The sequence below is a fragment of the Cnephaeus nilssonii genome (assembly GCF_951640355.1).
Source record: "Cnephaeus nilssonii genome assembly, chromosome: 6".
Taxonomy (NCBI): domain Eukaryota; kingdom Metazoa; phylum Chordata; class Mammalia; order Chiroptera; family Vespertilionidae; genus Cnephaeus; species Cnephaeus nilssonii.
This window is the reverse complement of record NC_137077.1, coordinates 92,159,942-92,184,639: the sequence shown is the minus strand read 5'-3', so window position 1 is coordinate 92,184,639 and position 24,698 is coordinate 92,159,942. Positions and strand designations below refer to the sequence as shown.

The 24,698-nt window shown below is 54.1% G+C and overlaps 2 protein-coding genes across 2 annotated transcripts in view; one reads left to right on the top strand and one right to left on the bottom strand.

The window, feature by feature from the left end:
- The window catches only part of CACNA2D4 (calcium voltage-gated channel auxiliary subunit alpha2delta 4), a gene marked incomplete at its 5' end in the record, with an annotated part of 123,392 nt that overhangs the window by 81,933 nt on the left and 16,761 nt on the right, over nt 1–24,698 (top strand). The window contains one exon of the mRNA XM_079775701.1: nt 24,361–24,422. Coding sequence (XP_079631827.1) covers nt 24,361–24,422 — 62 coding nt within the window. The remainder of the gene's footprint in view (nt 1–24,360; nt 24,423–24,698) is intronic.
- On the bottom strand, nt 1,101–7,146 carry LRTM2 (leucine rich repeats and transmembrane domains 2; the record flags this gene model as incomplete). The annotated part of the gene is made up of 3 exons (XM_079775702.1): nt 7,057–7,146; nt 4,293–4,883; nt 1,101–1,555 (listed from the first exon to the last, which is right to left on the bottom strand). Exons 1-3 carry the CDS (start codon nt 7,121–7,123, stop codon nt 1,101–1,103), a joined length of 1,113 nt encoding a protein of 370 aa, XP_079631828.1. The 5' UTR covers nt 7,124–7,146.

Here is a 24,698-nt window from a genome sequence, read left to right as displayed (position 1 = left end):
TGGGTCTCGGGCTGCAGGCTGCAGGAGGGGAAGCGCTGGGTGTCCCCACGGGGCTGGCAGTGAGGATGCACTTTGGCCCCCTGGGCTCTCAGGAGGCTGCCATCCACAGGCACTGCAGCCTCAAGGCCTCTGGGCTGGTTCCCTGGAAAACCCAGCAGGACAGGTGAGAGGGTTACCATGGTGACGGGCAGGCTCATCCTCTTGGCCCACTTCAGAGGATCTCAAAGGCATCCTGTGCTGTCAGTTTGGGTTTCCCTCCTTGTTGACTTGAGAAGATGGCGATAAGCAAGCAGAAGTTTCAGTGGTGAGGGCTAGACACCCAAGGGGAAGCCTGCTCTGCTCCCCGAGTTCGCCTGACCTCTGCCTCCATGTGACTGTGTGTGCACGTGTGTGGGATTTTTTCAGTTGATGTGATTTCGCTGGTGATGCTATGAGTTAGTGTCAGAGTAAATCAGTGAATCCAGGAGCAAGGTGGTCGGCTTGGTCTCTAGCAGATATAGGGGCATAATGGCTTCAGCCGCGGGAGTGTGTTACAGTCACAGCGCTGTGTTTCTAAGTGCTAGATCCCGATGACAGGGCTGGTGGGCTTGCACGTTAGTACCAGCTTTTGAAAGCTGGACCCGACTTTCACACTGAAGGGTGGTTAAGAATATCTTCCTGGCTTAAAAGAGAGTCTCAGAAATGAACCCCTTGCCCTCATATTACTTCCTCCCCAGCCCCTAAACGCAGATGAGAGAGGTTGAGCAAGAGGTGGGGAGAGTCACCTAGCGGTGCACTGCACCCAGGGCAGGAAGGGCGACGGGAGTGTTCAGCCCAGAAGCCTCCACTTGCACGCATATTCTTTCTTCTCTATGACCAGAGGCTCAGGGAGACCCAAAGAGTTGGTGGCCCAGGGAGGAGCATCAGCTGGAGCCTTCAGCATGACGGCAGCTTCCCCAGAGACTGGAGGTCCCCACTGTGGCTGGTTTGCTGGAGGGCTGGGGTGGCGGGTGGGGGGAGTGGAGCTGGGGACTGTGGCAGAAAGAAGGGCCAGCTCTTCCAGAAGCAGCCTCCATGCGCTCTCCTTGCCCTTCCTACCTGGGCCAGGTGTGGCCGGGCTCTCATGCCACAGAGGAGATCTGCTTCTGGTCTTCATGCTCCCCCTCCGGGTCCCCCATGAGCGGCTGGCGCTTCTTGAGCTCCCGGTGGTACTTAGCCATGAGGGAGGCATAGATGCAGCCGTAGGCAGCAGCCACCACCATCATGATGCAGACGATGCCACAGACGACCCCGGCGATGATCACGGTGCCGATGGCCCGGCGCACGCTCACAGGCCGGTACCTCTGCTTCTGGGGGCAGGCTGTACTGGACTCCGGCTCGGGCTCAGCCCCCGGCTTGGGCTTCGCAGGTTCTGGGCTGGCCTTGGTGCAGGGTGGCCCAGGACTATCCAGCCCGGCCGAGCTATTCTCGCCCTCCAGCTGGGAGCAGTAGTTGAACATCTCCATGGGGACCACGCGCATGTCCTTCCCTCTCAGCTCCTTGGGTAGGGTGCAGGCAAGTTGGTCCAGGCGCCCCCCTGCATTGGGCGAGAAAAAAGGAGGAGCTGACCAGGCATCCAGAAGCTGGACTCCCTCTCCCCATCCCCAGGTCCCAGAAATGGAAGGCCCAGTTCTAGTTTCTGTGAGCAATGTGGTCAGTCCTGGGATCGTGTGGATAGGAGAGGAAGGGAAGAGGAAACTAGCATCCATTGAGCCAAGTACCATGGTGGGTGAGGCACACATATCGCATCATTTGATCCATGCAGAAGCCACGTAAAATGGGTATTGTCATGATTCCCATTTTATAGAGAAGCACACAACCATGTCAGTCATGCTTACTTGCTCCGGAGTCAACCTGACCCACCAGGCAAGACAATGCTGACAGGTGGGAGTGCTCAGGAAAGAGCTGTCCGTGCCAGGAGAGGGCCAAGAGCCCTGCCAGACTGCAGTTCCACTCCTCTCCCTGCATCTGCCTGCCTCCCACCTGCTGTGAGCCCAGGGCACTGTGCTCAACATGGGATCCGATCCCTCCGGGCCTCTTTCCTCACAAAAAGGACAAAAGCCAAAAGTCACTGCCAAAGCCACCACTCCTCCATGCAGGACCTTTTGGTTGCCTACGAGTACCTCCTTGGAGTACAGAGAAAAAGGGGTTGGGCGAGAATGTTTCTCTTTTCCCCTTTAGAGCAATCTAATGGCCCATCAGCACCCCAACCTCAGCATCTCTGAGTGCAGAGGCATCTTGGGAGAAAATCCTGAAGACCTATGAGAGCAAAGGAGAGGGACCAGTGCTAATGGGATGGGGCGGAGGGGGGCGGGGTGGGACCGGAGGGGGGCAGCGATGGGTGCACAGGTTTACCAGGACAATGGTGAAGCCGCTCCACCATGGGGAGATGGAGAAGCAGAACACAGAGAGGCGAGAGAGAGGGCAGCTAAGGAGAATGAGCTGCCCGGACATGCCCTGGAAGCCAGAGTCAGTTCCAGTGAAATCTAGATGCCGGCAATAGTGCCTGTGCAAGGACTTGGCTGCTGCCACCCCGTCACTGCCAGCTCCCTCTCCCAGCCCAGCTGCTGTGTACAATAGGCACCAATCTTCCCCCAGGATGCTGATGAAAACAACCCAGGATTTTTTTTTTGAAGGAGTGCAACGTTGACAACAACTCTACTATTGAAAATTTCTGAAAATATACGTTCCCATTCCTTGCCCGTTTGTGCTGAGAGTTTAGTTCCTGATGGCTGTGTGAAAGGGCAAGAATGTTCGCTGGGGACAGCATAGGGGTCTGGGTCTGAAGACACTGGGCCTCTAGTCCCCACCCCGATCCCTGATGCTGACTGCTGGGTGGCCTTAGCAAGTCTTCCATCCAGGGCAGCCTTTCAACAAGCAGGAGCTGGGTGCTGACAGGGGGCAACCTTATCTTCCTGCTCCAAAGACCTGAGGGTGTCATCTTGTACAACTTAATGTCTTTAATTGCTTATGAGTCTTACCTTTCTTGGCTAAAAAATAAGGCCATCTCAATTAGATATGAGGATTAAAATAGATAATGTACATGAAATGATGCTTATAAAGTAGGTACTATGCAAGTATTATTTCCCCACTCACAAAAATGGGAACTATTATCATAGTGACTAACATGTTATGGCACTTTACAGTATGTAAAATCTTTTTAATAATTAACATATGAGAACGTCATGCAAATAATTGAGATTTTGGCTGCGTATGAAATGAAAGGAGTGAGACTTTGATGAAAAATGTTAGCATTCCTTTCACAGAGATTTTTTTATATTGATTCATTCAGCAAATATTCATTGAGCTTCTACTTCGTGCTGGGCACCAAATTGTATCTTACTAAGTCCACTTACTATAATGACTACTACTAGCAAATGAACAAATACACACATTTTATTGAGGACTTACTTTATGTTGAGCACTTTTTCAGACACTTCACATGTACTACCTATTTAATCCTCACAACGATTCTATGAGATAGACATGTTAGTCACCCCCATTTTACAGGTGCGTGCGCTAACACAAAAATTAATCAACTTCCTCAAGATCATACACCTTGTAAGTGGCAGAGCCACAAATCAAACCCAGATCTGGCACTTTTAGCCACTGCGCTTAATTCTTTGCCCTCCTTTCCCATTTCATTTCATCATTTCATAGGTCATTATAGAACTTAATCATTTAATGAAAGGGGGAAGGGAAATAAAGTAAAACCATTTGGCTTCTTATTAAAGCTTTGATAACAAAAGTTCTTGGAAGAGGGAGTTGAGATCATCATCAAAACAAAAATTTGGTTTTATCTGTGGATTTACATTACATTTCACCATCCAGAAACGATGGATATTTAAGAGATTGCTGTGTTCAGAAAAGCAAGAGTGGTTTTTCTTTCTCCTCCTACCATACTAGGGAATCCCAGGGCCATATCTAGTGGGATGCAGAGAAAAAGTATACTGTGTCTTTAAGTTCCCTCATGAAACCTATGAAAGTAAGATCAAGTTACCATGAGTCAATCTGAAAGAAAAAGAGAAGAGAAAGGCAGGGGGTAGGGAGGGAGGCACAGAGAAGAAGGGGGGCAGTGGGGGAGGAGGGAGAGCTGCACCCCAGCTCCCTGCCTGCTGATCATTTGGAGAAGCGGCGGCTGGGATTTCAGGGTGGCTGGTGAAGAGGCAGGGCCACCCCTTCTCCCCTGACCTTACCCCAGCCTCCAGGAAATGTGTTGGATCAGGGGTGACCCTCCCAATTCCTCACACCCAGGCAGGGCTGGCTGTGCTCACCTCGGTAAGAGAACCACTCCATCCAGTGCTTGAAATCACGCAAGTTACAGTCACACTCCCACGGGTTGTCCCCCACCTGCAATAGCTGCAGACTTGCTAGGGGTTCAAACGTCAGCCGATCCAGGTTCTGCAGGCGGTTGGAGCGCAGCGATAGGGAGCGCAGGGCAGGGAGTCCGTCAAAAAGGCCAGGGGGCAGCTGGGCCAGGCCGTTGATGGACAGGTCGAGGTGGCGGAGCAGGGGTGAGTGCTGCAGCAGGTCCCTGTCCAGGGTCCTGATGCTGTTATTGCGCAGCTGCAGCTCAGTCAGATTCGTCAGGTCCTCGAAAATGGAGCCGGGCAGCTGGTCCAGGAAGTTGTTGGATAGGTCCAACCGCTGCAGACTGGACAGATTGGCGAATGCCCAGCTTGGTAGGGCACTCAGCTTATTGTTCAAGAGCAAGAGAGTTCGGGTGGCAGCAGGCAAGTCCGGGGGCACCATGGTGAGGCCTAGGCCACTGCAATCCACCTCCAGGCGGCCGGTGTCACACTTACAGGAGAAAGGGCAGGTGGGGAGGGCCTCCACAGCAGACAGGGCGATCCAGCAGGTGATCCCTGGTGGGGAAGCAGGGAGGTGGGCAGACAGGGAGAAAGAAAGTGGCCGGTGGGAGCTACCTCCTCCTGCCTCTATTCCCGCCTTACTAGTTCATACCACAATGGCCCAAGCCACAACCAATGCACAAACACTTATTGGCCACGTAAAAAGATAATTTTAAAATGCCAAGTACTTCCATGTTAATGGCCATCGCACGGTGTCAGCCGGGCTCCTTGCCCGCAGCACATCTGGCAAAAGAAACCCTGCCATGCAGTATGACCCTGGAGAAGGGCAGGCCTGGGTCCAGAGGGCAAGCAACGCTGGTCCACAAAGATGCCTCAGCTCACGTGGCCTCCCACAGCTGAGCTTCTGGGAGCTGGGGCCCACTGACACCACAGATGTTGACAAAATGAAGAACATAAGGATGCTTGAGGAACCTGCCCCCAGGGTCCTGTCCCAGAGTCAGTGCCAGGAGAACGTTCTCTTTTCAAAAGAAAATGGCCACACCGCTGCTTCCTTCCCCCTCCTCACCGCACCCCCGACCTGCACCTGCACTAGGCTAAGACATACCACACAGAAGGAAGGGCACAAAGGGGTGCTCCAAGCGTGCCCCCAAAACCTCCCAGGGTGTCAGATCTGCATGAGTCCACATCCAAGACGGGGCCCGCAACTTAGCGTGAGGACCAGCCAGGAGTCCAGCACACCCAGGGGGGACTCAGAGAACAATCACAACAGGGCAGGTCATTCCATTGTCCAGCAACCCTTTCTAAGAGTGACTGAAAAAAACCTTAGCTGTCCTCCTGAATAGTCAGAGAAGCCTGCTCACTATAAAAGGGAAAAGGGATGAGCTCAAACTAGCTCAGCCAAACTAAGGCAGCCCCAAGAAGCCAGAGGAAAGGCCCAGCTGGAGAAGGGATGGAGATGCCCAGACCCAGGTCCTGGCCCGGTTGGCCCCACCCAGAGAAGCAGCAGCCACCCGACCAGCGTGCCTGGATGGGATGTTCTTGAGTCTGTGTCTGGTAGGTGTCTGGTTGTCTGGATTTCCAAAGGGCAGATGTGGAAGGAACAGGATGGGGCGGTATCGCTCCCCTGCCGGGGGATCAATGACAGCTGAGAGACACACTGCAAGGCTGACACCTGAGCCTCTTTGTTCCTGAGGGCAAGTGAGCACAGGCATGGCCATAGAAGCCAACTGGAGACCCTTCCGGGCCACGTGGGGGCCCCTGCTGCTACCTCTCACCTTGTCACCCCTCTGAGCCCATCTGCTGCCAGGTCAGCCTCCCCCGCCCGGCCCCACCATGCCATTTAATAATCGCCTTCTTCTGGCTTCACTTTCCCGACCCATTCAGCTTCCCTCTCAAAAGGTTCCACATCCTCAGCAGCCACCGTTTCCCCACCCCCAAGAAACTCAGAGTGGCATGAACGTCCTGGTGACGAGAAAACGGGATCCTGTATTGCGAGGTGTTGAGTGATTCCAGAATGAGGCTGAAAGGGGAGCTGATCGCTCGGGGATCAGCCACGCACGTAGTGAATAATTCAGGCTGCTGTGTGAGGCAGCTGCATGACAGGGCTGGCCGTGCGAGGGAGAAGCTTGGCAGTGTATGTCCTCAGGGCCTTCTCTTACCTCTCACCATGGGCACTCCAGTCCTCGCCAACCTTGTCCCATTACCGCACCTGACGAGAATTCTCAGGGCTTCTTGCACCCTGAGAACTTTGTAAATTTCCTTATGGGAAATAGAGGGCCTTTTCCTCATACGCAGGGCCAGTCCCTAATGCCCTTTCCAGCAACACATCCCAAGAGCCCACTAGTCCCCCATTTCAGAGTTGGGAAGACTGAGGCATAAGAGGGTCTCCATGTCCACCCAGCAGGCGAGACAAGAGGGAGGCTCACATTACAGCATCAGGGCCACAGGAGCTGGAACCTCTGGGCGTGGGGTGGACTTCCTGGTTCCGGAACAGACTGACGTGGGGGAAACAGGACTCCAGCTCCTGATCCAACCACTGAGGCTCTCAGCAGCAACTCTTTCTTTAGCCCTCACAGGTGCCAAAAGCATGGCAGGTTGCACAGGTGATTCCTGGGTTCCCGGAGCCAAGCCTTGGGCCTCCCGGGAAGAGATAGACCTCCGGGCAGTCCAAACGCATCACTGCAGGCCATGCTAACCCTGCGCCCAGCCCCTCCCCCTCCATACTCACAGGAGACCTGCCTCCACGGCAGGGCCAGCCTGGTCCTCTGCTCGGGGCCACTGCCGGGGGCCAGCATGGTGACGCAGCAGCTCTCGCAGCCCTGCACCCTGGGACAGAGGAGCCTTGTGGGCACTACCTGTCAGTCCTGAGGGAGAGAGAGAGGACGCGCTGAGCAGAGCAGGTGCTTGAGGCACAGGCCCATCCAGCCCAGGGTTAGGGAGAGGGCCCGGTGTCCCTTTACACGGCTAGTCATTCCCTCTCCTGTTCCAGCTCTGATCCCTGGGCGGGGGAAGGAGAGGCCTGAGGGGCAGAGAAACCACGAATCGTCAACCCCCCGGGGTGGTCGGGGTGGTGCGGGGGGCTCAGGCGACCCAGGGGCCCTCAGTCTTAGGTGCAGGGCTGAGCTCTGGGCTGTGGGACTGGGGAGTTGCCCACATTCTCCCCAGTGTCCCCTCCCCAGCCTCTTCTTGCTGCCTCTCTGGCATGCTGGTCTCCAAAATGTTCTCGGAGCCGCAGGGCCTCCTCTGTCTGGGCCTCTCTGGGACACACGTGTGGAAAGTAAGGGACAGCTCTGCCAGGTGCAGAGTGAGGCCACAGGCAACACTGGTCACAGTCCCACCGCCATGCTTACCATGGCCCCGAGGAGGCCGAGCAGGCCCGCCGCAGACCCCGCGCTGCGTCAGGTGTGCGGCCCAGGTCCCGCTCCTGCTGCTGGGGGGCCCTGCTTCCCCTCCACCTTCGCTGGGCGGTGAGTCGCAGTGTGTGTCTTCCTTGCCGGCTATAATAAGACTCAGCGGCTCAGGGGTTCATGCTGCTGCAGCAGCTGCTCCAGCAGGAGACAGGGACACGGAGACAGGGACACGGAGGAGAGGGTGAGATTGCGAACCAGAAGGAGCAGGAAGCCGGCTTCCCTTCCAGAGAGGACAGAGAGGGTACTCGCCCTTTTAGGGTCTCAAGGACCTGCCCCGCCCCAACCCAGTGACTCATAAAGCGGGCACAGGCCCTCCTCCGGTCCCCACTGCCTTCCGGGCATGGCCAAGGGCCCTGAGACAGAGCCCGGGGCCTCCACTCCCCCAGCCCCATCAGAGGTGGGCACAGCACTGTGGTGGTGGTCACAACAGCTAGGGCACAGTGAGGTGGGGAAAGGGGTGGAGGGAGACTGCCATCAGCCCCCCTCCTGCTGCTCCCAAAGGCACAGCCCTGCCAACCCATTGCCCTGGTGCTCCTGGAGTCCGATCTTTCTTGGGTGCCAAGTTCATCCCTGGGTGATAGCTGGTTGCAATCTCTCCCTCCTCCCCCTCCCACAGGCCTGGTTCATTCTGGGAGCCTGAGAAGCCATGGCAGAGCTAAGCAGACAGCTGAGGAGGTGGAGAGCTGCTGAGACGCTGGCATGCTCAGCTCTGAAATCTTGGGTGAAGCAGAGTTTCCCTCAGGCATCTAGGGTCCTGCTGCAGCTCTTGGTGCCTCGTAGAGACTCTCCCCACCCCCTGGGTTACAGCGGCCTCCTGGAGAGTGGCAGAGCCCACTTAGAACACAGCGGCCCCCATGGGGCCTTCAGCTGTGCTCCCAGGGCAGCCTGCTCAGCGGGGGGGGGGGGGGGGCGGCCTCTCTTGGCTTTGTCTTTCCTCTGCCCCTCTGCCACATCAGCTGGACTCGGGTGTGAAGGCCTCGCAGGGGCTGGCAGAGTGTGCCTCAACAACTGGACAGTCCCAAGGCCCTGGGCTGGGCGTGGGGTTGATGCTCAGGGCAGGGCCGGTGCTGTCCCCGGCAGGATCCTGGTTCAAATGCCCAGGTCAGACAGGGCTCGGTTCAAACCCTTGCCAGGTCATTCCCTCGCTGCATAACCTTAAACCAACAGCAAAACTCTCTGGGCCTCAGTTATCTTAGCTCTAAAAGTGATGACAGTAGTACTCAACGGGTGGAATTTCCGTGAGGATCAATCTAATTAAAGGAGGAGAGTTAACATTTACTCTATTTAACACAAAAATTACCTTAGAAGATAATTCAGGTGAATGTTGAGCCCCTGACAGATGTGAAGAAACCCCAGCAGCCTGCAGCAGGCCTATGAGACATCTCCTTCCTGTCCCACCAACCTCACACGTGGCCCCGCTTCTCTACTCTGAGCACGTGCTGCATTCTGAGCCTGCGCCAGGCTGTGGACATCACGTGGTGCTCACTGCAGGGCGTGCTCACACACACGCGTTCACACACCTCCGTCACAGAGAGCAGTGGCCACCCTCTCTCTGCCCCTCAGGCCCTGACCCTCAGAGCAATCTTACTCCAGCAAGATCCCTCATAGCAAAAGCTCACAGCACCCACACATATTAGGCAGGTCAATGGCCACCCAAGGCAAGAAGACAATGACCAACTTGCCCAAGGTCACACGTTAGGTCAGGAATGGAGTTGCAGCTTCTGAGCCTGGCTGCTCGTCCACGGCCTGATGACTGTCACCCGGCATGGCCCCTGTGGGGAGACACTTAAGTGTGCACAGAGGGGGGCACACAGGCTCCCAGACACATGCTTGGAGCTCCCAACACAGCACGTGGTACAAACACACTCCCACAGAAAGCCGTGCAGTTAGGCACGTGCACACACACACACACACACACACACACACGTGCGTGCCCTGCCGGCAGCCCGTCTGCACTCCTCCTCACATGCAGCATGCAGGCAGCGGAGTGAGATGCCTGGCGGCTCCTGAGAGCCCCCAGCAGGCAGGTGTACAGGGCACCTCCGGCCTAGAAGTAAGGTCTAAAGCAAGCCCTTCGCCACAATGTGTTCTCTGCTCAGACCAGCACAGGGATGGGGCCCAACCCAACCTCCTGCTCCCACTCTCCCCAGCTTCCTGCAGGGCAGTGGGTGGTGGAGAGCCCCCTCCCCAAGCCCAGGCCCTATTTCCACCGGAGCCTCCTCTCCTCCCCTCTTCCTTTTGTTGTTTGTTTTGTTTTTTATGTCAATCCTCACCCAAGGATATTTTTCCCATTGACTTTTAGAGAGAGTGGAAGGGATGGGGAGAGACAGGGAGAAACATCCATCTGAGAGAGACACATTGATTGATTGCCTCCCACGAGGGCCTGGAGATTAAGCCTGCAACCAAGCAAGGTACATGCCCTTGACTGGAATTGAACACAGGACCCTTCAGTCCATGGCTGACTCTCTAACCACAGAGTCAAACCAGCTAGGGCTCCTCTTTCACGTAGACTCCCTTTCCTGTAGACGCCCCATCTACCCGCCCCTGGTCTGTGTCCTCTCCGAAAGGAGCCCAGCAAGCACCCCTCGGGGGAGGTGTGGCCTCAAGTGCAGGTGCTGCTGCCCCATCCCCAGAACGGTGTCCCTATGCAAAGCAAGGCAGGCCGGTCTCCACGATGCAGACCCACAGGCGGAGTGTTGCGAGGCAGCAGGACACTGTTGACCCTGGCATCTCTAGAGAAATGTGACGGGAATGTTCCCTGGGGAGCTGACCCTGCCTCCTTGGGCACCAGAGAAGTGACCCTTCAGGAGATATGGGCTTGAGCCCAGCACGTTCTAGCTCCTTGGCCCTCTGCCCATCTGCACACCTCCAACCAAAGGACTCCTTCCTGCCTCCCAAAGTCTCCCTGCCTCATTAGGAAGGGGATGGCCTACATTAGGAAGCTTGGGGAGCCGCGGCTGCAGCAAGCACGGCCAGCTGCTGGGTAAATTAATGCCATCCAGGAGGGCAGTCCCCACCCAGGGTGGGGAATGAGGGTGGAAAGAGTCAGGGGGTCCTGCCAGAAAGATCTCCTGCCTCCAAGTCCCACAGCCTTGTAGCTCTGGGTGCTGGGCTTGCTCCAAATCCTCATAGGACTTTCTGACCCAGTCCCAGAGACAACGAGACCAGGGGTCCTCCTTCATGGGCTTTTCTGGGAGAACTTGGATTGGATGACAGGGCTCATGAGCTAAAAGCAGTCAAATGGGGAACTCCCTGAGAACACAGGGCTGTGTGCTCCAACCCTTTGCTGCTCAAAGTGTGGTCCATGGACCAACCAGCAGCTTGGGCTGACCTAGGAACTTCTTAGAAATGCAGAATCTCAGGCCCCACCCCAGGCCTGAATCAGCATTTCAATGTCTTGGCTGCTGTGGCTCGGTGGCTAGAGTGTCGGTCCATGCACCAAAGAGTAGAGGGTTCAATTCTCAGTCAAGGGCACTTACCTGGGTTGCAGGTTTGATCCCCTGCCCCGTTTGGGGCGGGGGGGGGGCGGGGGGAAGCAACCAATCAATGTGTCTCACATCGATATTTCTCTCTCTCTCTCTCTCTCTCTCTCTCTCTCTCTCTCTCTCTCTCTCTTCCTCCCTTCCAATCTCTCTAAAAATCAATGGAAAAAATGCCCTCGGGTGAGGATTTTTTAAAAATCAGAATCAGCATTTTCACAAGATCCAGACAATTTGTATGCATATCTAAGTTTGAGAAGACTGGGCTCAATCACATCTCTCCCAGCCAATCCTGCACCCGCCCCCCCCCCCGCCCCCAAGGAGATCATGCTGGTCAGTCTCTGGAAGCCAGTCCCAGGCAGGGAGTGGCAGTGACCTGGGCAGAGAGGTGAGGGTATTCACATTAGCACCTCCTTCCAGAAGCCTCTGGATGGGGAGAAGCTATCACCGTAGCTGCAAACGCCTGTGTTCTTAGTCCTCATAACAACTCCTGAGGTTAGTAGTACTATTAACACCATTTTATAGATGGGGGAAACTGAGGCACGGGAAGTTAGGTAACTTCCCTCGGGTTAGGTAATGGAAGAATACAGCTTTGGGCCCGAGTGGTCTGGGGCAAAGCTCCTAACTCAGCTGCCTTTACAGGTCTAGGTCTGTTCTGCCCCTGGTCTGCCTGCACACCGAGGTTCCTGATGTACGAAGGAAAGGGCAGGACGGGGCAGATGCAGCCTTCCGCTTGTGCAGAACCTCACAGTTAACGGCGTCTCCTCATTTGCTCTCACTGGAGCTGAGGAGACGTGTGTTCTTACCCCTCCTACTGATGGAGATGTGAGCTCTGTGCCCTGCAGGACTGAGATGCCACCAGGTCTCCCCAGCTGCCCTCTGTCCAGAAATATCGCAGATGCAGCAGGGATGCTCCAGGGGACAAGATCTGGTCAAGGGAGTGGAGGGGGCTTTCTAGAAACCCTTCTGGCAGAGGGTTAAGTGCTGAGGTGAGGAGGGTGGGCTGGGAGCTCAGGGAAGCCAGGGCTGGGAAGGTAGCGATGGAACAGGAGGCAGCAGCGAGAGCAGAAGGTTCCTCGTGCTCCTGCCGAGCTGAGTGGGTGTGGCGTCCCCTGGAGACGAGGGTGGGATCTGCTACCCCAGGGGTCACCTCACCTCAGCCCCCATGGCGAGGAGCAGCCTGCCTGCTCTCATTCCCTGCAAATGGCCTGCCTGCTCTCATTCCCTGCAAACGCTTGGGTTAGGATGGCTGGGAGCTGGCCTCTCCGTGCCTCGGCCCCAGCCATCTCTCCCACAAGTGGAGGTTAATCCTCCAAGTGGAGTGGGCTCAGACTCCAGCTGGAAACCACCAAGAAACCCCCCCACAGGCCTGGCATCCATGCCCTTCCTCTGATGCTTCTGCCTGTCCGTCCCCCCAAGTCAAGTGTCCAAACCACAAAGCGGCAAATGCCCACTGTGCCTGGACCTGGGGTTCCTGGCCCCTGAGACAGCCCGGCCCTGCTGTGCGCACCCTGCCTGGTCTCTCCCTTTGGTCGAGGCTCCTAGACTCAGGCTAAGGGTCCCCCTCAGCACCAGACTCACTGAACCCAGAAGCAAAAGGGGCCTTTGCTGCCCCCTCTGCACCTCCTTTGTTCCGCAGAGAGGTGAAGGCCACCGGCTAGTGAGAGGCAGGGCCGGGGCTGGAGCCACGTCAGTGTCCTCCCCGCCCAGGAGGGCAGAGAGAGACCCGGGGGGTGGGATGCCCCAGGCTGAGCCCGTGTGGCAGAGACCGTACAGAGCTGGGCTCCCCGGCCGCCTCCAGCCTGGCGGTCAGGCCCTTTCAGGAAACATTCTCCATCTTTCCCGGCCGGTCATCCCCAAACATGCTGCCAGCAGCACGGAAGCAGGCTTTAAATCTCTATATTTGTACTTGGAACAGACAAAGCCTTCTGGTTCATTTTCAAACGCACTCCCCATTCTCACCCCTGGCTTCCCGCACCTGTTTTCTTGTCGAACGTTCCCAATCCCAGACAGACCCTCAGGGAAGCGGAACAGAAAAGCCCCTCATCACTCCTCATGAATGAGCTACGTGCTCACGGAGGCCCTGGATCTGGGCTCAGGGCCGGGCTGGCAGGGCCAGAGGAGGCCTGATCTGGGAGGGAGGCCCTGAGCGGGGAGAGACTGCCTCTGCTTAAACTCCTTCTCCTCTCCCCACCCCAGAGGTCCCCAGATACCCCAACGTTACATAAATCCCTGCCCCCTCAGCATGCTGCCCACCCAGCCCAAAGCAGGCCCCCGCCCAGGCTTTGGTACCTAGGAAATGGGACAGAGTTTGCCTATCCGAGCCCCAGACACAGCTTCCAGCCAAATCCCAAAGAAACCAGATCGGTTTCTTTAAAAACCTTCCTCCTTCTCCTGCCACCCCCGGCTGGCTTTCCTGGTCTCCCTCTTTGGCAGCGCCAGGGCCTGTGCCAATGGGGAGGTGGGGTGGGAAGCGCAGGAAGCTGCTGTGGGTTTCCCTTCAGGCTGGACTTCCCCCGCCCATCTCCACGTGCTCGGCTGCCCTCCCCTCCCCCAGCTGGTGTAGTTATCTAAGCTGCAGAGTGTCGATCTGAGTCACAGCGAGGTGATGCCCAACATGCCATGACAGCCAGGAGCCAGCCTCCCCACCATCACCCCTGAAACACAGACTGCACAGCTCAGGGAAGACAAAGCAGCCGACCTGGAACTGGGGGGGGGAGGTCGGGACTCCTAGTCAGGCCCCCTATCTCTGCATCATCAAAATGGGCCTCAGGGCTGCGGAGAGCGGCTGTCCTGATCCCACGCAGGGTACCCATGCCCCACTGGGTCAGGAAGCCAGGTAGGGAAGCCGATCCCCCTAAGCTAAGTCCACAGCCCCCGCTAAGCCTCAGGACCGCTAGGAGCCAGGCCTGCCGTTTGCCAAGGAAGAGCGGCAAGGCTCTCTCCCTGATCCACTCGCAGCCACGCCCCCACCAGGGCTTCCCCACGGCTCTGTGGACCCATGTCCAGCGAGGGAAGGGCTCCTCCGCAGCTTTGCCCGAGGACAGCTGCCAGGAGGCCACGGCCCCACACTGAGAGCATCCTGAGAAGAGACTGGGACCGTGAGGTCAATTCCTGTGCCCCAGACAGCACAGCGCTCCAGCCTGCCACCCCCAAGCCGAGCCACCATGCTCTGTCCCAGCCCTGTCGCCAGCACCTCCTTCCCCACAGATCCCAAGTTCCTCAGGCTGCCTGCTGAGCCAGGCATGCAGACGGCACAGGGCTCTCGGCTGTCTGTCCCCTTGCCGCAGGGACTGGTTTCTATGCCACACAGGCCTGTCATCTGGCACTGGCACTGCCCTCCTCACCCCCGCCTTTCCCTAGCTCCCCCCTCCCCAGTAGAATCCTAGCTCATGTCCTCAACACCGTGAGGTCAGAGTTCCCTGTGTCCTGTCTCTGTGGCCCGCCCAGATGCCCCAGCCTGAGCACTGCCCCAGCCCCGGCAACTGCCCCAGGCAGGAGGCGGCAGCAGCTCTCCATGTGTGCAGGGCAGAGACCCAGCAAAGACAGGACCCAAGTCCCCATGCCCCAGCCACCCTGTACCCACGAAATCCTTTATTTCTTCCCACGAGCGCACAGCACTCACCTTTCTCCACCCTGACCTCACGCGCCTTCAATCAAGTAGCTGTGAGCCGTTCAGTGAGCCCCTCCTGGGATTCCTGGAGAAAGCCAGACAGCACAGCCAAGTGGAGCGCAGTGGGCACCGAGTCTCCAATCCGCCGCGAGCGGGGACCTGGCACGCAGCAAACAGCCTGGGGAGAAGGAATGCCTGCCGCCGCCGCTGCCAAGGGGACGGGGCTGCTGGGTCAATAACAAACTGAGAGGGGAAGAGGGAGGGACCGAGGCAGACAGATAGAGAGGGGAAGCGAGGGGAGAGGAGGAGAGAGCACGCGCGAGCACAGAGACGGAGCAATGGAGTGACAGCTGGGGGTACATCTGTGATGACAGCGACAGGAGCACACACAGGCTAAGGCACGCGCACACGGGCGCACACACACCACAGGCGCTCGCGGCGGCGGGGAGGGCAGCGCTCACCCTTGAAACGCTCACATTTCAGTGGAAAAAAAGGCCTGTGGATTAATCGCTCCCAACTCCAGGGAGGAGAAAGCTGTTTTCCCCGTGTGCCTCCATCTTCCTTCCCCGCGCTGTCCCGACTCCCCCCACCCCTGGCCTCAGCCTCTCAGCCTCTCAGCCTCTCCCCCTTTGGGGAAAGGGTGTGGTCAGGACCCAGCGGCAGATAGGCCCCCTGGGAAGCTAGGTCTGTCTCAGGTCAGAGACAGGTGGGGCGGCATCTCCCATCCTGCCTGTGGAGAAGGGAAAGCTGAAGGGGCATTTATTTCAGGCAGGGTAACTGGAGGGCTCAGAGGGGGGCAACTGCCTGCTGTCCTCAGGAGCCAGGAGCCTCCCAGCCAGGGTCGCATGGCGGGCTGGGATCACTGAGCCTCAGCTACCACAGAGCCAGGCTATTCAGTGGAGCCACGTGTCAGACCTGCTGGTGTGGGTGGGCAGGTGTCTGTGTGCCCTGGGTGAGGGAAGACTGGTGTTCAGAGCGCAGCGGCCTCTTTACTAACCAGTCAGGACGATGACGTTGGAGAAGCTGATATGCCAAGAGATGGCCAGCGTCCCATCCAAAGGCAAAGGAAACTAAGCCAGGGAGGAGCCTGGCCTGGGAACTGACCCCTAAATGACCCTTCCTTGCAGTTCTTAAAACTGGCCTGACAAGCAGATGGCAGACAGTGCGGCATGTTGGCAATGTCACGGGTATGCTAGTGTGCCTCTTCCATTTTGCATGCTTTCCAGGGGGATTCGCCCTCAGAACTGGGGGTGGGGTTGAGAAACGCCCCTTCACTGGGGACGCTCCTTTCAGTCTGCTCTTCTGGGCAACACGGCAGTGGGGGGCCGGGCTGCTGTCCCCGGAGGAGAGAGCATCTTTTACCTCCTGAGCAGTCGCCTCTCACCTACCCGGATGTCAGGTGCCTTCAAGCTACCCGCTCCCATCTACCCCTAAACACACTTCCCACTTCGCAGCCCCAGAAAGCGTGTCCTTCCCGGAGGCTGGAATGAGCTCCTGAAAAACTCAACCTGAGCATGACTCCTCTGTGAAGGGTCCCTGCTTAATCCACAGACTTGACCTTCTCCTCTGATCCATAGCCTTTCTTTTGGCCACCCTGTCGTGATCACAGAAAATTGTATGGCAGCTTTCTGCAATGGGTTTGCCCACTTCCCCATGCTGTGAGCAGTTCTAGGAGAGAGCCCCTGCCTCACCCAGCCCAGAGCTGATGGGGGATGGGAGGGAAGAGCCCAGCCCGGGTCCCAGAGGACGGGCAGAGTCAAACTCTGCTGCTCAATCACTAAGTGCTCAGGAATTGTCAACCTTTTTCATGGCACACATTAACTATTAAAACAAACTAATTACTAAAATTCTAAGGCACACCAAAAAGTATGGTTTTTGTCGATCTGACAAAAAATAGGTGTAATTTTGATTCGTTCATACTGGACAGCTACTGTTGTGTTGGCTGCTGTCATTTTTTATTTGACAATCTAGGGGAAAATAGGTCAGTGCCCCCTGACTAAATAGTCAGGTCCTGCATGTTTTAAATATTCTTGTGGCACACTGGTGGAAAATCGCTGAACTCGCTAGTAACTGGTTAATTAGTTGACAGCCCTGGGCCTCAGTTTCCTGCCTATAGAATGGGAGGAGAGTGATTGAGATGTCTGGTTTCCCTTCTGGCAATGGCACTCTATCATCCAAGATTTCACAGAGCAGCTGCAGACTTCCCAGGCTGTATCAGGAGAGGTGGCCCCTCCTCACCCCGATGTCTGTGGGCTCGGTTATCTAGGCAGAGGAGAAGGGAGGACAAAATAGATATGAGAGCTAGTGGGTAAAAGCTGAGTTTCTGACTCCTTGGGAGCCGGGCCCCTGACAGGGATCATTTAGGGGCGGGAGGGCAGGTGTGCATGAGTGTGTGTGCACAGCTGTTTTGTTTTGCCTTCTGTGATGACAAAGCAGACTGAGGTGACAGCCAGGATAAAGAGCAAAGAGGTTCATCTTGATAAGCCTTCTGCCGCCTGTGGCCTTATTGAGGCTCTTTGTTAGGTTGTCTGCCAGCCAAGGAGATCTTAAAGAAACGCTGTTTTGGAAGAGAGCAGGAGATTGTGGAGAAGCAGACGAGAGAAAGGAAGGAGAAAGGCAGTCTGTGCTAAGACTAGGAGAAAGGGGTCTGATTTCTCCTCTATCAGGGGATCAAGGTCAGGATCTAAAACAAGGGCCCACATACAGAGGCATGAGGTGGGGGTGGTCTCTCTCTTTTTTTTAAATCTTTATTTTTTAATATTATAGATGTCCTCCTTCTTTCTCTCATTGTCCCCCTCCACCAGTTCCTGCCCCACCCCAGTTCTTCACCACCCTATGGTCTGTGTCCATAGGTAATGCATATATGCATGTAAGATCCTTGGTTAATCTCTTCCCACACCCCACTCACCCCTTCTCTCTGAGATTCATCCGTCTGTTCCATGTTTCCATGCCTCTGATTCTATTGTGTTCATCCGTTTATTCTGTTCATTAGATTTTTTATTCGTTTATTTTTAGATTCAATTGTTGATAGATATGTATTTATTGCCATTTTATTGTTCATATTTTTTATCTTTTTTCTTCTTCTTCTTCCTCTTCTTAAAGAATACCCTTCAACATTTCATGTAATACTGGTTGGGTGGTGATGAACTCCTTTAGCTTTTTCTTATCTGTAAAGCTGACTCTCAATTCTAAATGACAACTTTGCTGGGTAGAGTATTCTTGGTTGTAGGTCCTTACTATTCATTACTGAATATTTCTTGCCACTCCCTTCTGGCCTGCATAGTTTCTGTTGAGAAATCAGCTGACAGTCATATAGGTACTCCCTTGTAGGTAACTGTTTTTCTCTTGCTGCTTTTAAGATCTCTCTTTGTCTTTAGCCCTTGGCATTTTAATTATGATGTGTCTTGGTGTAGGCCTCTTTGGGTTTCTCTTGTTTGGGACTTTCTGTGCTTCCTGGACTTGTAAGTCTATTTCTTTCACCAGGTAGGGGAAGTTTTCTGTCATTATTTCTTCAAATAAGTTTTCAATATCTTGCTCTCTCTCTTCTCCTTCTGGCACTCCCCATAATGCGAATGTTGGTGCACTTGAAATTGTCCTAGAGGCTCCTTACACTATCTTCATATTTTTGAGTTCTTATTTCTTTTTGCTCTTCTGATTAGGTGTTTTTTGCTTTCTCATATTCCAAATTATTGATTTGATTCTCAGAATCCTCTGCTCTGCTGTTGAATCCCTGTAAATTATTTTTTTAGTTAGTGTATGCTTAATTTCTGAATGGTCCTTTTTCATGTCTTTAACATTCTCACTAAGATCCTTAAAAGTCTCACTAAGTCCCTTGAAGCTCTCTTGAATCCCTTGAAGCTCTGATTAAGTCCCTTGAAGCTCTCAGTAAGATCCTTGAGTAACCTTATAACCATGTTTTTGAAATCTGTAGCTAATAGTTTACTGCTTCCATTTATTTCATTTCTGACATGTTTCTTTTTCTCCTAATTTTGGCTGCTTCCCTGTGTTTGTTTCTATGTATTAGGTAGAGCTGTTATGTCTCCTGGAATTGGTAAAGTGGCCTTGTGTAATAGGTGTCCTGTAGGGCCCAGTGGCTCAGCCTCCCCATTAACCTGAGCTGGGCACTCTAGGTACGCCCCTGTATGGTCTGTGTGCACATTCTTATTGTAATTGAATCTTGATTGCTATTGGTGTCACTGGGAGGAATTGATCTCCAGGTCAATTGGCTGTGAGGACCAGCTGCAACTACAGTGGAAGAGCGGCTGTACAGGACATCCCTATGGAGCAGGACTTTCTTCAGTGGGGCTTTGGTGTTCACTGAGTCTGCCCCTTGAGTGTGTCGCTTGTGGATGTGTAGAGTTGTAATCTGGTATGGTCTGAAGCTGTACACCAGGTGTACTGGCTCTGAGGCCTCCCAGGAGGTGCAAAGTCAGCCACTGCCTGGGGCTACCTGGTAGGAGCTACAGAGAGATCTAAAGATGGCTGCTACTTGTATTGGGCTAAGAAGTGCCCAGGTGAGGCCTAGCTGTGCAGCAAGGCACTCTAGTGGTAGTGCAGGTCATGGGCCTTTTATTGATAGGTTTGGGGCATGCTGATAACAGCTGCTGCTTGTTTGAGAGATTTTAGGAAAGTCTGAAGCATGAATCAGGTCAGGCCATTCATATGGCAAAGCCATCGCAAATAGCTTGTGTGGGGCTGCAAATTGGATGGGGCATGGTCTCAGGGAATCACCAGGGCGAAACAAACAATGTAGACCGCTGATGGAAACTCAAATATGGCTGCCAGTCAGCTCTGTGATGGAGGAGGTCTCAGTACAGGAAGAATAATCCCTGTGAGCACCCCTTTCTGGGACAAAGCCACCCCTGAGTTCCTGCCACATGCCAGACAGTCCAGTTCCTCCATATATCCCTGTATTCCCTCAAAGCCACCAGGCACTGGAGCTCAGAGGAAGTGGGCCCTTTAAGAGAAACATCTGGGTCTCCAGCAGGCTCCACTTCACTCAGCCACAATCCCTGCTGGTTTTTACAACCCGAAGTTATGGGAACTTCTCTTCCCAGCTCTGGAACCCTGGGCTTGGAGTCTGGGACTACCTGCTTCTCATGGTAAGCCTTGGAGATATCCCTCCCAATTAAAAATATACCACACGTGGGTGTCAGACCAGCTCATTCCACAAATTCTATAGGTCTCAATGTGCTTTCCTCTTTACTTCTCTAGTTGTAGGACTTCTATTGAACCAGATTTCAGGTGGTTCTGAATGATAGTTGTTCTGTATTTTATTTAGTTGTAATTTTGATGTGGTTGTGGAAGGCAGCGTGTACTGGCATTTAACTTTGCCACCATCTTGGTTCTCTCGGAGGTGGTCTCTTAATAATCCATGAGGGTTGGGGGGAAGCCACCCTAACAGGCCAAGTGCCTCTCATTCCCTGTGCCCCTTTGCTTGGATTTCTCTCTTCACCATGATTTAGTTCTGAGCCTCCTGCAAACAGTGTCTTGAGGTATTACCTGCTGCACACAGTAGGCTAATTAGGAGGTGCTGGGAGGAGGGCAACCAGTGAAGGTCCACTGAGGCTCTGACAATAGCCAACCACCCAAGGTAGCAATCAAATGGACCAGAACAAGAACCCAAGTTGCCCTGGTGAGTCTCCAGGGGAGAGGCTGGGCTTTCTCAGTGTCTGGGGTGGAAAAGCAGGATTTGTTCGGGTTGTGAGGCCGGAGTTGAACAGAAGATTTGAAATGATTAAAGCCAAGGGCACAGCTGTTGGGCATGGCAGGACACAGTCGATTTGTTGTTAAGGAAGTGCCCATGCTCATCCTTCACAACAAATCAGAGCACAGCTAAATCTCTAGGACCTCAAGCCCAGCATCTGTGAGAGGGCAGGGCTCTGTATGGCAAAAGGGAGTTCAGCAAGGTCTTGAACCCCAGAGGCAAGGGACTAAGAGATCTCATAGAATTTGCTTCCCATTCAAGTGGCTGACACATAGAATTCACAAGTATTTCTTTATTGCACCCCATTATGTGCTAGGTACTATTTATTCTAGGTGCTAGGGATCAGAACTCAACCCCCTTGCCTGCTACTAGACATTCTAATGGTGTGAGACTGACAATAAATGAGAATATAAATAAACCATGTTGCTTAGAAAATAAAGAGTAACCCTGGCTGGGTGGCTCAGTTGATTGGAGAGTCGTGACATACACCAAAAGATTGCAGGTTCCACTCCTGGTTGAAGCTAGGTTTTGGGTTTGATTCCCCAGTCGGGGTATGTTGGGGAGGCAACTGATCGATGTTTCTCTCTCACATCGATGTTTCTCTTTCTCTCTCCCTCTCTCCTCCTCCTCTCTCAAATCAATAAACATATCCTTGGGTGAGGATTTAAAAAAAGAAATAAAGAAAAAGAGTGATGAGGTAGAGAATGAGTGGCGAAGGGGAGGGCTGTTCTATCCTGGGAGGTCAGGGAAGGTCTCTCTAAGACATGATGTTTGGGCTGCGATCTGATGACAGGAAGGAGCCAGCCATGTAAAGTTTTAGGGGAAGAGCATTCCAAGAAGACAGAGCAGCTGATACAATGCCCCGAGTGGGAACGAGCTTAGCATGTTTAAGGGAGAAGTGATCCCCACTGAAATCAGAGACATCAGCAGGGCCAGCTTCTTAAGAGTCTTGTAGGCAATATCAAAAGAGTTTAGATATTGTTTCAAGAGCAGTGGGAAGGAAGGCATTGGAAGGTTTTAAGCAAGGGAGTGACATGATTTGCTCTTCAGAAAGAGCACTCTCGTGACTTTGTGAAGAACAGATCATGAAGGAAGGGAAACCCCTTAGGGGTTAATTACATTAATTCAAGTGAGAGAGATGATGGTTTGGCCCGGACTGGTAGCAGGGGAGGGGGAGAGAAATGGACAGACAGACTAATGAAGTTTTAGAATAAGGTCTACGGAACTCAGATGGGATGGGGAAACATGGTAACAATCAGGTGGAGAATGTGCCCTCCAAATGGGGAAATCTCAAGGAGGAAACCCCAGACATGCAAAAGTTTGAAATGCCTATCGGTGACTCCAGGGGAGATGTCAGTAGGCCGTTGGAATGTCCTAAATTCTGCAAAGGATACCCAGATGCACAGGACCCAGAGCCTACCTTGGAGGAGCTTATGGTCCAGCTGTGAGATGGAACCTAGTGGGGGAGAATCTGCCCTGTGCCCCACTCCTGCCTTTTCTACCCAAGAGCCTCAAAACCCTGTTTCATTAGGGGAAAATGAACCCCACCCTCTGAGACTCCCTCTGTTAGAATCATGGAATTTCTTCCAGCTCAGAAATGTCATGATTCTATGAGACCTGGCACTGACCAATGGGTAGAGAGGCAGTCTCATTCTAGGAATAGTCTGAGAGTGCTTTGACCACAAGGGCCAAGGGCCAGGGTAGATAAGCTTTCCTAAATCCCAAAGATCCTATTATTCTAAGTATTAGTGACTCCCCTCTGAGAATTTTTAGAGGAGGTTCCTCTTTTTTCACTCAGCCTTTTTCTTCCGGTAAAAGAAAATCTATCTAAAATTAATATTAAGAGTGGTCTTAAAAGGAAGAAGAATGGGGAGTGATTGAGTTCCACCTGCAGCCTCAGAGGAGAGAGATGTGAGAGGGAGGAGGGGCATGGTAACCAGGGCTGCTGATCACACCTGCTGTGTCTGTCCCTCTCATGAACCAGAGTGGGTCTACCATCCCCTTCACTCCTACGCCTTTCAACCACCTGGGCCTTGAAGCAACAAAGAAGCCCCCATAGGATTCAAAAGTTCCCACGTCGTAGGATCTGCTCAAGCGGGCTGGCCAGAGCTCCAGCCTCAGAATTGCCATGGGACTGGCAGGGCGGGGAGGGGCTCCCAGGGGCTTGGGGTCTTCATCTGTAAACGCAGAGCCTAGAATCGCTCTGTCCAATATCATGGCCACCAGCTATGTAGCTATTTCAATTTCAATTAATTAAAATTAAATAAAAATTTTAAGACTCAGGTCCTCAATCACAGTAGCCACCTTTCAAGGGCTCAAAAGCCACATGCGACGAGTGGCTACCATATGTGGAACAATTCAGATCTAGAACAGCTTCTTCATCCCCAAAAGTGCACCCAGACAGTGATGGTTTACAACAGTGGTCCCCACAATATGGTCCCTGGGCAACAGCAATAGCCCTGGGAGCACTTTAGAAATGCACATTCTCAGGCCCCGCCCAGAATGAGAAACTCTGGGGGTGAGATTTTAACAAACCTTCCAGGTGATTCCGATGCTAAAGCCAGGAAATCGAGGCTCCAGTGCAACCCAGGGCAGGAATCTGGCCCCTTGACCTGGTCTCTCCCTTTGTCCCCCCATCACATTTCTCTGGGACCATTTCATACTGAAAAAAACCAAAGGATACAGTTCTGTACCTCTGCGCTATGCTGGGAGTCCAGTCCACTTCAGAACAGCGCCCGGAGTCTCAGGCAGTCAGAATGGTTGTAATGGAAAATCGCTCCAATGGATGTCATTGGGGTGACTGCAGAACGTCCCATGAAAACAGCCTCACGGCTAGGAAGCCAGGTGTGTTCCCATTTTACAGATGAGGGAACCGAAGCCTCTCACTCTCCCTGACCACCAAGACCGAGCCAGGCCTAGGGAATATCGAGGTTAAGAGCCTCCGAGACAGACGTGTCCTGGCTCTGTGCCTGGGGGCCAGGTGATTGGGTGAGCGTGTCATCTCTGTAAGCCTGTTCCCTCCACTGTGAAGTCTGAATAATAATAGAATGGGTCTGCCGTGCGGATGAAACAAGCTCACGGACGTAAGCGTCCCTGGCACTCAACACATTTTCGATATTATTATACCAGGCGGTAGGAAGTCGGCCTAGTTTTTAAATTCTTTTTCAATATAAGCTGCTTTTCTTCTATTCTTTGGCCCCAGATTTCTCTTAGGATGTGAGCACCAGCTTGTGTTCCCTACACCTATTTGGGAACCAAAGAGGCATGGTGGCCCTTGTAAGTGGCATCATCAAAAGAGTAGTTTTTGCAGATTGGACGGTCTCTAGCCTTCTGGGTACAAGAGAGGCTGTTAGGTCAGGCTGGAAACTAGGAGGCCCCGTGAGCTACCCAACCCACAGTGGCCGAGAGTCCCACCACTTTGGGTCACATGACCTGGGCAAATGGCTCCATCTCTCAGCCTCTACCTTTTCATCTGTGGGAAAGGGGGAATGGTCTGCCAGTGCGCCTGCCCTGAGTCCCCGAGATCCGAGGATGAATGCCATCCTCGCTGTGCTCTCGAGCCCAGGCCTCATCTTTCTCTCAGACCATTTTCCAGCATCGCCCTCTGTGGGGAGACAGAAGCCACCGGTCTCTTCCTTTCTCCCTCCCCCTCCCCCAGGAACCTCGGTCCGCATGCTGCCGTCTGACTCAGCTCTCCCCACCCCTTCTCTGCCCTGGTGCTCCCTCTCCCCTCAGTTCCTGCTGATGCACCCCCTCTCTCTAACTGTAATCTATTTTTCCTCTCACTGTCTCTTCCCTCCCACCACCCCCTCCCCCAAAACAGCGGTGGGCATCCAAATGAGGCTGGACTTCCTGCAGCGCACGTTCTGGGCGGCCACGCAGCAGGTGGGTGTGATGGAGGTCAATTCAAGGTCAGAAGGCTCCCCAACATTTCCACGGTGACGAGGGGCTGGCACTGTCAGACCCACTCCCCCGGCTGCCCAGTGCCTCTCAGCCCGCCTGCTCGGCCTCTGTCAGCCCTGCCGGGTCTCTCCTCTGCCTTGCTCAGCTCCTGGAGCTCTGCCTGCGGCCTCGGTCCCTGTCCCAGCCTTCCCACCCAGTGCTCTCTCTCCGCTTAGACCTGGGGCAAAGGGCGTGGCACCGCATCCCCTGAACTGTCTG